The sequence below is a fragment of the Micromys minutus genome, assembly GCF_963924665.1.
Source record: "Micromys minutus genome assembly, chromosome: 2".
Lineage (NCBI taxonomy): Eukaryota > Metazoa > Chordata > Mammalia > Rodentia > Muridae > Micromys > Micromys minutus.
The window spans coordinates 48304255-48319693 of NC_137971.1; the positions used below are offsets into that span (position 1 = coordinate 48304255).

Here is a 15439-nt window from a genome sequence, read left to right on the forward strand (position 1 = left end):
AATTTTGGAGGACACTTGACATACACATGTTTGGGTCTGAAATGGGAGGGGGAGGAAACCCTTACTTCCATAGCCAGTTTCTCAGTGGACAGTTTACCAACATAATTAATGTACACAAGAGGTAAAGAAGAACCCATTTGCACAACTCCAATAGCACACAAGAAAATGTGTTGTGTCCACACAAATGCATGCACAGATACTCGGAGAGAGCAGGGACTAGAACAAACACAAACAAGTTCTTTCCTGTGAGCTTGAGAAGCCCAAGTCTGGTTTTGTCATTGTTGCTTGTGTGTTTGTTTTTCTTTTTTTTAGGTAGGGTTTCCCTCAGTAATCCTGGCTGTCCCAGAACCCTAGAGTCAAAGGCCTGAAATCATTTTAAAGTGACCAGTTTACAACTGGGGGTCATTCCTTTTGAAGAGCCCACTTTCCTGGCAGCTTTTGCTCTTCATCTTCTCCCTATCCCCACCATTCTCTGCCAAGCCCTCAAGGTGTATAGTTGTGTTGTATTGTGCGGTTTGTTTGGTTATTATTATTATTATTTGGTTGTTGTTGTTTGACACAGTCTTACATAACCCAGTCTGGCCACAAACTTGCTCTATTACAATAATTGCTGTATTGCTATATGACCTTGAAATCCTGATCCTCCTGCCTCCACCTTCAAGAGTGTGGTGGTTACAGCCTCCACCACCTCCTGTGTATGTGGTGCTGAGACTGAATCTGGGCTAATGCGTGCTAGTCAAGCATTCGGCTGAGCTCCTCTCCAGCCCTAAGGCCCCACTCTTCTTTTTTAACTTGGAATGTTTCTTTTTCTATTAAAAAAATAAGATTTATTTATTTATTTAATGTGTGTGAGTGTTTGCCTGTGTCTGTGTACCACAAACATGCTTGATACTCATGGAGGTCAGAAGAGATTTTTGGATCCACTGGAATTGGAGTTTTGGAGGCTGTGAACCATGTGGGTCCTGGGAACTAAACCCAGGTCTTCTGCGAGAGTAAAGAGTGCTCTTAACTGCAGAGCCATCTCTCCTGTCCAAGACCCTATTCTTGAAGTCAACTTTCCTTCAGAAACACTTCCAGGAGTTCCATCCTATTCCAGGTGGATACTTCTCCTTACTCTGCTCAAACAGCCACTAGAGCCAAGAATTAAGTCATGCATTGAGTCATTGCCACATACAACTCAATACACCCATTATGGGTCTCTTTCAGTCTTCTTTATCGCCCTGCCAGATAAGAACAACTTTTCAACTCTAGTTCTCAAAGGAGAAGCTTGAGGCTTGGGGGAGGGGGGGAGGGGGGGATGTTGCAGCCAGGCCACAAGTGGGAAGTGATAGCAGCAAGATTGTAGTCAGCATGTAACTACATGGTCTCTGCAGAGCAAGGAACCACAAATACTAATGACCCGTGTTACCAGCCTTCACTGAGCTCAGACTCTGCTGGGCTCTGGGAGAATTAGTACCCTGAAGGGAGGGTGATAGCATCCCTCAGAGGATGAGGGAGAAGTGAGGAGCTGTCACAGGCTTGGTACCCACCTGTCCATTCTTGTGTGTTCATAGATGTTATCTCTTACAATTGCTGAACAAAAAGCCAAGATGACATGAGGTGACTGGCACACCCCTCACCATTTTCCCTGTAGCTATTTTCTTCTAATAGTGCCAGACATTTTTTGCTGTCAATCAACCTGATAGATACATCCTCTAAGCTTTCCCCTATCTATCTAGGATGCTGCATTTATTCCAGTATCTATTCTTATTTTATATTATTTCACTTATCATGTTTGAGTGCCACTTTATTAGAAATGCTTGGGACTAAAGGTGTTTCCTATTTGCGTGTGCATGCGTGTTCTGTGAGTGCTCATACACGAATAGAGGCCAGAGCAGGAAGTCTGGTACCCTGCTGTCTTAGTTTGTTTTCTGATACCGTGATACACAGCAAGACCAAAAGCAAATTGGGAAAGAAAAGATTTATTTCATTTTATATTTACAAGTAACAAATAGCACATCACCCGGGGAAGTCAGGATAAGAAGAAACTATGGAGTAATGCTTCTTACTAGCTTGCTTCTTGTGGCTTGCTTAGCTTAGTTTTTTGTATAAACCAGGATCACCTGCCCAGGGGTAGCACCACCCACAGTGGCCTGGGCCCTCCTGTGTCAATCACCAAGAAAATTCCCCTACAGGTCAATCTGATTGGGGGCATCTTTTCAATTGAGGTTTCTTCTTCCAGATGACTCTAAGTTATGTAATCTTGGCAAAAAAAATGAACCAGTACACCTGTTTATTACTGTGCCTTATTCCCTTAGGAAGGGCTCTCTCAGTGAATCTGCAGCTAGGCTAGCAGCCAGAAACTCCCAGTAATCCTTTTATCTCTGATTCCAGAGTGATGGGGTTACAAACACCCAGCTTTTTACTTGGGTTCTGGGGATTTGAACTCGGATCATCATACTTGCATAGCAAGCTCTCTCAACTGAGCCTCCATATTTCTTTTTTCTTTCTTTGTTTTCTTTATTTATTTTGGAATGTTTGCATCCTTCTGGGGATGGCGCCCTAGAATAAACAGAAATTTCACTCATGTCTCATACACATTTTACACACACAGTTTGGAGGTATGCTTGAGGGTGGTGGTCTTGTTTATTTTTGTTTTTGAGACTGGGTCTCCCTCTGTAGTCCAGGCTGCCTTCAAACTCATGATCCTCATGCCTCAGCCTCTCATGTGCTGGGATTACAGACATGTGCCACCACATGGACCCAGCAACTGGATTTTGACTTGTTCCGTATCATGTGTGTGATGAGTTACTCATCACAAAGTCAAGAACAGATTTCTACTTTTGCTGCCATATTGGTGCTCAGAATATTTCAGACATTTGTGCATCTGGGATTCCGAATTTTCAAACAGAGGATGTGATAGCTGAGGATTAACTCAGTAGCACTACCCACCAGGCTCTGATTGCTAACCACCCACCACCCTGCATACTGCCAACTCTGCCAGGAGCTGGGCTTGAGTCGGGGCAGAAGTAACCTTGGATTCAGTTCCCAGGGTCCTGACAGGCAGAAGGATACCTCTGGGCAGGAAACTCCCACACCATCAGTGGACTGCAGATTAGGAATATGACTGCTGTCCTATAGAAATCCCTGGGTAGTCCCAGCTGCCACAGAAAATTGGTGAGGAGTCAAGGGCAGCTTTCTGAAGATCCTTAACACACCCAGGATAGAACGTGCCTTCCCCTGCCACGGGGGAAGGAATTTCTCCATAGCCCCTTGTAAACCAAACATCTGCTCCCCCAGGTGAATCCCTTTTGCCCCCAGAGGCTACCACTTCCTGCCTGATCCATATAAAGGCCTGGCCCCAAGCTGGCTGATGGGGAACTTATAGGGGTTGTTGTGGGTTTCTGTGGTAACAGACAGGAGCCTCCATCATGGCCTGGGGTTGTTTTGTGGTCCTGCTTCTGCTGGTGGCAGTTCCCCTGAGATTGGGTCAGCGTCTGCATCTCAAGCCTGGCTTTGAATACAGCTATGACTGTGGGGTCCGGGGTATGCAGTTGCTGGTGCTCCCCAAGCCAAACCACACTATCCGATTTAAGGTACTGGGTAAGTGCTGGCAGATACTTGTCCCAAGTCCATCCTGCTGCAAGGAGGGAACTGGACCTCTTCCTGGAAGCAGGAGCTGGAAGAGCAGAGATAGGAAAGCAGCCACCAAAGCAGACTCCCCTGTGCATGACATTCACCTGTAGGAAAGTCAGGCTCTGACTCAAAAATGCTGGGCTCTGAACTTCCAGCTGTAAGTTTCAGGTCCACAAAACACCCTTGGGGTGGGATTTAATGTAGAGAATGGGTGTAGGGGGTTCTGTGTGATGATTTGAACCTCACTTTCAGAGCAGCATCTGCAAGGAGGGAAAGATCACACACACACACACACACACACACACACACACGCGCGCGCGCGCGCGCGCGCCCTGTGCACTGAAAAGGAAGGGTGGGGGCAGGCCCAGGGGCGTGGGGTGGGGACTGGTGCTTGCTGTTCTGAGATAACAAAGCAAATGAGCATTTAGCAGGTATCCCCAAAAGAAAGAGCCAGGTAAGATAACAAGTGGGCATCATTCTTCCACTCTGCCTCCTTCCTCCCTTAGTGTGGGTGCTTGAGAAATTTCTGGCTCCTTGAGACTCCCAGATGCCTCAGCCGAGGTACAAGGCTAACTAAACTTAAGACCATAAGGTGTTCATTCTGTGCCTGAAATCCTGCGAACACTCCTTTATCCCAGCTACAAAGAGCCAACGACAGAAGCAAAGCCAGAGAGGGAAAGATGCTCGCCTGTGGCCACACAGCAGAGCTAGCAAGCAAAGCTAGGTCTCAGAACAAGCTTACCTCAAGAGCTTCTCCGTTCCAGCAGCCTCCTGCCCTCCAGCACCTGAGGCTCCCTTCCCCATCTCCTCCCCTACCTAGATGAATTTGGGAACCGGTTTGAGGTGAATAACTGTTCTATCTGCTACCACTGGGTGACCAGTGAGGCTCAGGAGCCCACAGTATTCTCTGCTGATTACAAAGGTTGCCACGTGCTGGAGAAGGTAAGGACAGTCACACGTGTGAGGACAGAGGGAGCTTATTCTAACAGCCCCTTATAACCAGAGAAGAGAGCCTATGAGGGGTGGGGAGTGGGTAGCTGACAGATTAGACCCTGAGATATGTTACAAATCGGCTCCCTCTCCAGGGCTGCCTTAATTTCCATTAGCACCGGCCATCCTGGGCGGTGACCACTTCAGGGCTGGGCAGAGTCAATAGCCAGGCACCATGCTCTGGCCTGCAGCCCAGCGCTCACGCTCACCTGGGTCAGGTGGCCACACTCAGCTGCTCTCTATGGCCCTCTCACCTGCAGGATGAGCGGTTCCACCTGAGGGTGTTCATACAAGCTGTACTACCCAATGGCCGTGTGGATATAGGACAAGATGTCACTCTGGTCTGTCCCAAACCAGAACACATCTTGACACCGGAGCCCTACTTGGCTCCATCCACCACACCTCAGCCTTTTACACCTCATATCTTTGCCCTTCACCCCATCTCTGGCCACACCTTGGCTGGATCTGGCCACACTGGTCTTACTCCATTGTATCCAGAGCACAGTTTTACCCATCCAACTCCTGCTCCGCCATCCCCAGGACCTGGATCTGCTGGACCCACAGTGCCTCATCCCCAGTGGGGCACCTTGGGGCCCTGGGAATTGACTGAGCTAGATTCTATAGGTATGTGGGCCCTTTCTGTGTACACATTGTGTGTCTTGGGACCTTTGGGCTCTAAGCAGTCACTTCCTCACTGCTCTGTCACCAACCTTAGGTACCCATCTGCCCCAGGAGCGGTGTCAGGCTTCTGGGCACATCCCCTGCATGGTAAAAGGTAGTTCCAAGGAAGCCTGTCAGCAGGCTGGCTGCTGCTATGACAATACCAAAGAAGTGTCCTGTTACTATGGCAATACAGGTACACCCTCTCATCCCAAGCATGCTCCTGTAGGTCCTGGCATAGCAGGGGAAGTTTCCCTTCCATCTAGCTGAAGTGCCTTGTATGCAGTCTGAGAGAACCCAGCTTTCAAGTAGCTGCAACCACCCTCAGATAGGAAGGGCACCTGCCCCAGGGGGCTGTTGGGTCCCCTTCCTACAGACCCTGACTCTGATCTGTAGCATTCATCAACACTTTGTTCTGTCAGCTCCTAGGGCATTTGCTTAGGCCAACAGTGGGAAAAACATCCAGATCCCTTGACTCCTGACTAGTGGTCAAGTATTGTTACTCCTGGAGGCCCTTCCCCTGTCCCTGAGCTGGAGAGACATTGAATCCCAAAGTCCTGATCTACCTCTTGGATCTGCCTTTCTCCTAGTCACTCTCCAGTGTTTCAGAAGTGGCTACTTTACCTTGGTCATGTCGCAAGAGACAGCCTTGACACACGGCGTCGTGCTAGACAATGTCCACCTGGCGTATGCCCCCAACGGATGCCCCCCTACCCAGAAGACCAATGCTTTCGTGCTCTTCCATGTCCCTCTCACCCTCTGTGGAACAGCAATCCAGGTAGGAGTGGAACTGAGGATGGAGATGAGCCTCACCTTCTGAGGGGCATCCCCAGCCAGCTTTCCCTTCATCCTCTGTGGCATCATCATGGTCCAGGTAGGGGTGAGATGTATGCTAAAAGTGAGTCCCACCCCTAGGGAACCTCACTCAACTACCTCCTCCTCAGGTGGTCGGTGAGCAGCTCATCTATGAGAACCAGCTGGTGTCTAACATTGATGTCCAAAGGGGGCCACAGGGTTCCATCACTCGGGACAGTGTCTTCCGGTGAGTGGTAACTGGGTGACAGGCCTGGGTGTAGGGTGTGAGACTGGTATCAGGGTCCAGATGTCTTTTGCTTTAGCACAAAATATTTATGGCCCAGAGATGGGGACACAATTCTGTAGCATGCTTTAAGCTTTTGGACTTAAGTGCTTGAGGCAGCCAGTTTCGGCATGGCATCAAGGACTTTGGGGAAGGGGGATCAGAGAAGTACAGGGGGAACAGCTGGAGTCTATCTGGATTAGGCTAAAGCATGAGACAGCAGAAAGTGAGGCCTTCACGCCTGGTGTGATTACCACAGCAGTATAGCACATCATCTGTGGGGGGACCCTGAAGGCATGGATCGCTGACCACATGGAGCTTAAGCTATTAAGGGAGACACTGGTAGGCTGGTTGCAAGGACAAGCAATGCCCTGAGACACAGTCCTGTGACCTTCACAGTCCTCACCAGAGCCTCTCAATGGGGCAAGAGGATAAACGAGGCTTAGGTATTAAAGGCTTGTTCATGGCTCCACAATCCAGGTCTTCCCACCGCCCTTCAGAGACCTCAAGTGCCAGCACAGATCTCTGTTGTCTTGATACGGGGGTGCCTGGCACCTAGAGAAGTGCCTGGTGTAGCTAATTCGAGCTGTCCTGGGCAGACTTAGGTGGGCAGAAGGGCAGAAAGGGTGGACAGTGATGTCCATGGGCCGTCTGCACCGTGTGGAGGAAGCTGTCTGTTGCATCCATTGTTGGGATGTTGGGATGACGTAAACAGGTTGCTCTGACTTATGGTCTCCCCCAACCTCTTGTTCTTGAACTTTTAGGCTTCATATTCGCTGTATCTTCAATGCTAGCGATTTCCTGCCCATCCAGGCATCAATCTTCTCGCCCCAACCACCTGCCCCTGTGACCCAGTCTGGACCCCTGAGGCTGGAGCTGAGGATTGCCAGGGGTACGCCCCTATCCCTACCACACCTGCTACTCTCCCTTCTGGCCTCTGCTGCCCTGATACAGTCTGTCTTCAGTTCACAAACCCCTCTCTGCAGATAAGACTTTCAGCTCCTACTATCAGGGGAGTGACTATCCCCTTGTGAGACTGCTCCAGGAACCAGTCTACGTAGAGGTCCGTCTCCTGCAGAGAACTGATCCCAGTCTGGTTCTGGTGCTACACCAGTGCTGGGCCACGCCCACCACTAACCCCTTTGGGCAGCCCCAATGGCCCATTCTGTCAGATGGGTGAGTGGCAGCAGATGACTAAACTGTACGGGTTGGGGGTAGGGTAGGTGGTTCCTGCCTGCCACATCTCCTTACAGAGGCTTCTGAACTTTTCTTCAATCCAGGTGTCCTTTTAAGGGTGACAACTACAGAACACAAATGGTAGCTGCAGACAGGGCAACCCTGCCCTTCTGGTCTCACTATCAGCGCTTCACCATGGCCACCTTCACTCTCCTTGACTCCAGCTCCCAGAATGCCCTGAGAGGACAGGTTAGGAAGACCTTTTTTGTTCTCATGTCCCATGTCTCTTGCTGAGTGGTCATTAGCTGGTCACCACATCCTTCCTGTACCCTTTAAGCTAATGCTAATATTCCAGCTTATGGATTGGCATTACCAAGTGTTGGGGGCAACAGCTCTGGGAAGGAGGCAAGGTCTTCAGAACGCTGACCCATACACAATCTGGGAGAGAAGGGGGAAGTAGCCAACAAGATGGCTCAGAAGGTAAAGGTAATTGCAGCTAACTCTGCTGACCTAAGTTCAATCCCTGGGAGGAGCAACACTGTGGACAGAGAACTGGCTCCTATGATTTCTCTGACCCTCACACGTGTGCCATGGTATGCACATTCCTCTGTGCATGCATACAGATGCAAAACAGCTAAAAGATTAAAGGAGACATGGAGTGTGGTTTACCATCAACCAAATCTCAGCAGCAGCTGTGGTGTTTTTGTGCGGTCTCACATCTGATTCTAGAAACGATAATTTGTTCCTTGTTCTTCTGCTTTGGTTTTTAACATAGCAGCTTCTCCAGAAGATAGAGACGGATGTCCTTTGGGGTCTTTAAACCTTAAGCTTTTCTGTATGGTGTACCCATAGTGCCACAGGAAGCATGCTAGTATGGTTCAGCCCGTGATCAACAGTACAACACGTCCTGTCCATTACCCCAACGTTCATGTTTAAATCCCTCACTTTAATCAGATGTGGCTGGTCCCACTGGTAGGCAATGCCGAGGGAGGCATCACTCCGTTGCTTGATTGCTGCCTCCCAAGCCAAGAGGCTCTGACATGTTACATGAAGGGCACCATGGCTGACTGATGCGGCCTCTGGTCCCCTTCCCTGAGCTGTTTCTGGAAGTGGTGGTGCCTTCTTCCCTTCTCTGCCTCCAGGTATTGTCTGCAGGGGTAAAGAGAGGACCGTGGACATCTGTTGTCCGGCACTGTGGCCAAACCTCATCTCTTCCTGTTAGCTGCCGCCCAACAGTTAGGGGGCAGAAGACAAAGGATGGGACAGAGGACTGTAGCTGTCTTGAACGCCACAGTTCCTGCCTGTAGGGAGTGTCTTCTACTACAGGTTTTGGGTGCTCAGGAAGCAGAGGTCTGAACTGAGAACACCAGTTTCCATCCCACCAGTGTAGGGTAGCTGTGATCACACTGCTCACCCGATCTCTCCCTGCACCTGAATCTTTCAACCCTGCCTCTGTGCTGCCAGCATAGCTGCACAAACCTAGACCCCCCTTGACTATATTTCTTTCTGCCAGGTCTATTTCTTCTGTAGTGCCTCTGCCTGCCACCCTGTGGGGCCTGAGACATGCTCTACTACATGTGACTCTGGGATAGCAAGTGAGTCTGGTATTTGAGGTTTTTTGTTTTTTGCTTTGTTTTGTTTTTATGCATCCTTCCACTTGTAGCTGGCTCTCACAGGTTGGAATGGAGGCCAGACAGCTTTTCTCCTGGACAGGGCATCGACGATCCTCTGGTCACCACAATAACACTATCCGAGCCCTAGACATTGTGAGCTCTCCAGGAGCAGTGGGTTTTGAGGATGCTGCTAAACTTGAGCCTTCAGGTACCAGGGTTTGGGGGTGCTCCTGAGGGTCATAGCACTGTCTATAAATGTTGATGAAACAAGGAAGCTCTGGCCGTGTGTGAGACAGAGGTGTGGTGTAACTAAATGGGGAACTGAGTAAAATATCCCAGCCCCTTATCTACAGACAGCTCCAGGTGACCCTCCCTCCCTCCTTCTCTGACAGGCTCCACCAGGAACTCCAGTTCAAGACCCCTGTTCTGGGTGCTCCTCCTGCTCCTGGCTATCACCCTAGTCCTGGGGGATGGTGGGTCTGAGCTGGGCCTGGGTCCAGAAGCCCTGATCAGGCACCAGAAATTAAATAAATGGGTTCAATAAATCATTGTTTGAAAACTGAAAGCTGATGTGGGGAAGTTATTTACAAAACCTAATGTATGTCTTTTCCAAGGGTGTGGGTGTTTGAGGAGGAACAGGGTCTTCTTACTCTATAGCTAAGACTGGTTTTGAACCCAGTGATTCTCCTGCCTCAGAGTGCTGGGATTACAGGGGTGAGCCACAGGAGAAACTTGTTTCTTGGAGTGAACAGTGTCCTTTCAGAATCGGGACCCCTATTACAGTCACGTTACCTTTATGGCAGTGTCTGTAAGATTACCACACCGGTGAGATGCTCCTGTCATTCACGATGCCACAGCCACATGGCAGTGAGCAAATAGCAGCAGTTAGGAATTGATGACCTGGCAGGAACTTATGTAGATGTGGATGTCCTCAGAGCACCTGCAAAGCTGCCTTCCTGACAAGAGGAAGCCAGAAGTCCCACAGACAGAATCGTCATCCACCAAAGGATACGGGATGTACAGAGCTGACTCCCAGCCTCCAAAGCCAACCCATGCACAGCCTGCTGGCAGCATAGAGTAGCAACAGGCTGGCCTTGATCTTGCCTGCCACTTGGGAATAGCTACCATCCCATAGGTCAGGACCAGGCTATGTTTAGAATATCATGCTGATTGATGTGGGCTGGGAGAGAGGCAGGTTCAGCAAGGGGTACAAGAATAATCTGGAAAAGCTGGAGAAATCTCTGGGCCTCTGGCAGGATATGAGCTTAGCTGTCACAGGGCAATGAGCCAGCAACCCTCATTTGACACAAGGTCCTTTCTGCATCCTAGTTTTAGGCTTACTCCATCTGTCCAGGTTATGACTAAACATGGACTCCCAACACCTGACTCAGCATCTTTGCTTCTCCCTGGGCCTTGTGGCAGTTGCTGCACTTCCCTGGGTCTTTTTAATTTTGTTAAATGAGCCTAGTGTCTACTCCATAGGAATACCAATTTAAACCAGTTGATAAAGATATCTAGAACCGTGTGTGATACCAGCCAGCACTTTCTGGATGTTAGCCACTGACTGGAATTTCTTTTCTTCATACTCCAAGCTATTGCTTACCTGGTTTTTGTTTTGTTCTCAGTTTTGTTTGGGGATGAGGTCAAGTTCACAACCAAGACACGGGACTGGGAAAACTCCATTTTTTTCCCTAAAAGAGGCAGGAGACCCAGCCAGGGCAGGAGATCCAGATACTGGCCATAAAGCAAACACCCCTTCTTGGAGCTGCCTACCAGCTGTGGCTAGTGACATGGCACAGGCCAGTGTAGGCTATATTCATAGCAGGAGAATCAGCATGGCTGGGTTAGAAAGCCGATTCCATCAACTCCCCCTGTAAATGCCTTGTACCATTCTTTTGTTTTCTAGTTACCATTGCATATGTATGCCTGGAGGGAAAGGCAGGAGTGTGGCATGGCGTAAACATGGGGCCAGAGAGTGTGAGTCAGTTCTCCCCTACCTTTATATGGATTCTGGGGATCAAATCTAGGTTGTCCGGCTTACGTACACATCCAACACCTTACCCACTGAGCCATCTTGCTCATCCCTCTTATAAACCCTTGTTCTTTCAAATTCTTTGCCTTTGTTACTATGTATGTGCACAACCTTATATTTAATTATGTATAATGTGTAAGCTTGGAGAGCTCACAGTCACTTTACTAAGTCAGCCTCATCCCTAACTACATTCTTAAATACTTATACTTTTTATTTTTTGACACAGGATCTGATGGAACCAAGGCCAACCTGATGGCCTTCTGTTGGGGTTATGCAATGTGCCCGATTTCACTCAGTACTGGGTGTAGGTAGAGAAAGCACTCTCAGCTGAGTGAGCTATGTTCCCAGCCCCAGTGCCTCATTCTGTATCATTTTAAGCATCTGTCTGTGTTGAATCACTTTCTGTTGAACTAGGACACATCTGATCTGTTAGAGGAAACCAAACCTATCACTTCAGGTACCAAGTGTGAGTGCAGTTATATAAGTGTGAACTTCATTGTACAACTTTCTCAGAAGAAATTCTTAGATAGAACTCCTGGGTCAGACAGAAGCCACATCCCTTCTGATTGTGGACTGAGACCTGCCCTCTCTGCCCCTCCAGATTGTTCTAGATCTTTGTCCATCTGAGCACCAGAGGCAGCCACTACTGTCTTAAAGTGATTCTGTTGTTAGAAGCGTTGCTTCACAGTTGCATCTTACATTCTGCTGTGTTCCATTTCCATTTCTCTTCCTTGTCCGTAGAGCATTCAGAAACCTAACAGGCTTTGAAGTTCTTTACAGTTCCCAGCTACTGGCCATGGGGTTTCCTTCATGTTCCAATTCCCTCTCACATTCTTATCTTTGAATTTGGCAAAGACCTTCCCCTGTGTAACTTACATAAGCACACCCAATTTGCCCTTTGCAGCTGTTCTTTTACCAACACAATGGTTGCTTACTTCCTTTTCTTTTTTTTATTTAAGATTTATAAGTACGTTGTAGCTGTCTTCAGACACACCAGAAGAGGGCATCAGATCTCATTATAGATGATTGTGAGCCACCATGTGGTTGCTGGGATTTGAACTCAGGACCTTGGGAAGAGCAATCTTGACCACTGAGTTATCTCTCTAGCATAGTTTCAAGTTCCACAAGCACATGGTTTTTGTGGGAACTTTGTAATAATTGAAATGGTATACAGGTTCTGTCAATATCTCCATATCGAAGGGTACTGTGGACAAAAACACGTAGCAAACACCAACAAAGCTCTGTGTAAAACTAGCTTTCCTACACTCTCAATGAAGACACATTCCTAGATAACAAAATATCATGAATTGAGCACAGAAGAAAATGGCTCCCCTTCTTCCTCTCATTTCCACATGGTAGCCTGTACCTGTGACAAAGTAAATCAGCTGATGGGGAGGAAAGTAGGGCTGCTTGTAGTCCATCAGATTTCCTTTCAGTCACAGTTACAGGAGACACAAGAGTTCCCTGTCTCTCCATTCTCCCCAACAAAGCACTAAGAAATCATTTCCATGTGGTTCTCTAAAGTGAATGAGGGCGACCTCAGCTCAGTGGTTCGTCAGGTAAAGGAATTTGCTGCCAAGACAGCTGACCTGAGTTTGGTCCACTCAGTAGAAGAGAATCAAACCCTGCAAGTTGTGTTCTGACTTCCCACACGTGCCATGGTGAAAGGGCACATACCATACATATATAAGATAAAAATAAATGATATAAAAAGGAGTGTGCAGAGTTCACTGCTACAGCCTAAGATATGTGGCTTCTAACTAGGCATTCCTGCAGGGAAGTTTAATGCAAAAGGCCTTTTCTGTTCCGATAATGGGTAATACCAGACCAGTCTTTAAAAGTAAACAACAAAAATGCCAAGTTATATTTTTACATGCACTTAAGTCACTCTTGAACTAATGATGGGGAAAAAGAAAAAGTCACCAGATGGGATAAAAATAAAAACAAAACCTCTGGGAAGTAAAAACAGCTCCTAATTTGGAAACCCCATAGTGGGGGAAGTTTCTTCAGAATCCTGACAATGTTGACATTCCTCCTGGATGAGAACAGGGAGCCTGCCAAAGACATAAGTCTAGATAGACCTCTGAGGGAAGAGACTACAGAGGCTCAATCTACAGAGTTTAGGACAAGGGGGACAGACCAGAGCACCAAGGTAGGCAATGAGAAGTCTTGCCTGTCTTGGTGATGGTGGACTAAAAAGAATTGCCCTAATAGAACTATAATCCCTCCAATGTGTGCCATCCAAACTCTTAGTATGGAAGTATGGAGATGAAGGAATCCTTCAAGTTTCAGTCCTGGGTGAATTCTGCTTCATCTTGCTTCCCTGGCTGGATGAGCTTTTGGTTTTGTGCAGCTTGCTTTTTGTTTTTTCAAGATAGGGTTTCTCTACGCAATCCTAGTTGTCCTGGAACTCACTCTGTAGACCAGGCTGGCCTTGAACTCAGATCTGCCTACCTCTGAGTACTGGGATTAACAGTTCGTGCCACTACACCCAGCTGGATTGATGGGCTTTAACATCAAGCTTAAAGATGGAGAAGCAAGGTCAAACCTTAACAACATGGGCATCAAGCTCTGAGGCCACTGTAACTGTGTTACTGACAAGCATCCTGAAGCAGGGAAACAGTCACTACTTACCTGGGGCCACCATGTGCTCACTCCTTGCAATAGCTCACTTAGCACTATGAAGTAGGCACCACAAACTCGTAAAGACACAAGTTAAGAGTCAAACTGAGGTTTGATGCCAGAGACCATACTAAACACGCCCCTACACTCCAAGATCCATGGAGGAGGTCGTTAGCTGTCCACTGATGTCTCAGCTTTGTCTCTGAAACTATGCTTTAAAAATCCCAATTCAATGCCAAGTCTTAGAACAGGAGGCTTCCCTGACACTCACCTGCAGAAGGGAACTAGCACCGCCTGCTGGTTAGAAGCATGCTTTACAGCTCAGCCAAGGTACTAGGTGTTAATTTCCCTGCACCTGAGTGACCTTGGTTGGTGCTCCAAGTTTAAACAGTGTACACTGTCAGTTCAACAGCAAAGGAACATGGTTTTGAACATCTAGAGGCTCAAATGTTCATAGGGTGCAGTAAGCACCGATCCACTTCATAGCAAACACATTCTCTTTGGGCACCAGGCCCTGTAATGCTCCTAGACCCTAAGGACTGAGATCGGTGTGGCTCACAAATGAGTCTAGGAAGATGGAGCCCTTTAGGATTCATGAAGCCAAAAATGAAAGTTTGCTTTAGAGTGGCATCTTCCATCAGAGTAGCTGCAACCACTAGCAAGAAACCCAAAGCTAGGCCTGTTGACTGGGAATGTTCCCTCACACAAGGTGTCACTAGACCCTCTCAGCTGACTTCGACATCTGTTTCTGCACTTCTTGGCAAACCATTTAACATTCTGCCCTAATTGCATGTGATTTCACTGTCCTGTGAGGTAGTATACAAACGGTGCCCTATAAGGAGGGGAGGCTATTTGTTTACATCTCTGGTGTATGCCAGGTTTCCCCTACCTGTGCACATAACACACACTTCACAGAATTTCAGGATGACCATAGTGCTGTGCCCAGAGAGGGTTCCCAAATCTTGTCTTTCACTATCTTTTTAGGTGGATCATAAAATGCACACATTAACATCTAACAAATTATTCAGTGGCTTTGCACTGGCCAGCTTTGGGGACCAGCTTAGGCCCACGATGTCCCCAGGCCTTGCCCTCAACCCTCCCATTCCCTTCATTGGCACTCCACTACCACCTGCAGACAGCTGTTATCGGCCCATCCCTTAGCTGTTGAAACTTATTTTACATTTACCCCATTACTGAAGAACTGGAAGACACAATTTTTAAAATTCATTCTCACCGGGCAGTGGTGGCACACACCTTTAATCCCAGCACTCAGGAGGCAAGGTGAGTTTTAAGACAGCCAGGACTATACAGAGAAACCCTGCCTCAAAAGAAAAAAGAAAAGTGCTTGTAGATATGTTAAAGTAGAGCAATCCCACAAGAAGCCACAGCTCCCTCAGTCCAAGTGGCCGTTAGCATCAGGAACCTGTGAGGAAGCACTCCAGCACTGACGGCCTTCGCTCCAGCTTTTAAAGTCACCCATCAGAACTCAGTAAACCACTGAGCTCCACGGCCCAGAATGCACACTGCCCCTGGCATGCTCACTGCTGCTTTACAGTCTAGAGCAAGCTCCACACAGCGAACGCCATAACTCAGTCATTTCTTGGCCCGTTTTAAGTCTGTGTATTCATAGCAGGTTCTTACAAATGTAGAAGT

The 15439-nt window shown here is 48.0% G+C and overlaps 1 protein-coding gene across 1 annotated transcript; it reads left to right on the forward strand.

Annotated features, from left to right (window-relative positions):
* Positions 1 to 3410: 3410 nt before the first annotated feature.
* Positions 3411 to 9641, forward strand: ZP1 (zona pellucida glycoprotein 1; the record flags this gene model as incomplete). Its single annotated transcript, XM_080912949.1, is given in 13 exon segments — positions 3411 to 3582; positions 4436 to 4557; positions 4866 to 5229; positions 5321 to 5461; positions 5856 to 6043; positions 6210 to 6307; positions 7108 to 7235; positions 7330 to 7519; positions 7624 to 7768; positions 9033 to 9114; positions 9233 to 9340; positions 9525 to 9600; positions 9602 to 9641. Coding segments are annotated over 13 exon segments (1854 nt in total).
* Positions 9642 to 15439: the final 5798 nt, after the last annotated feature.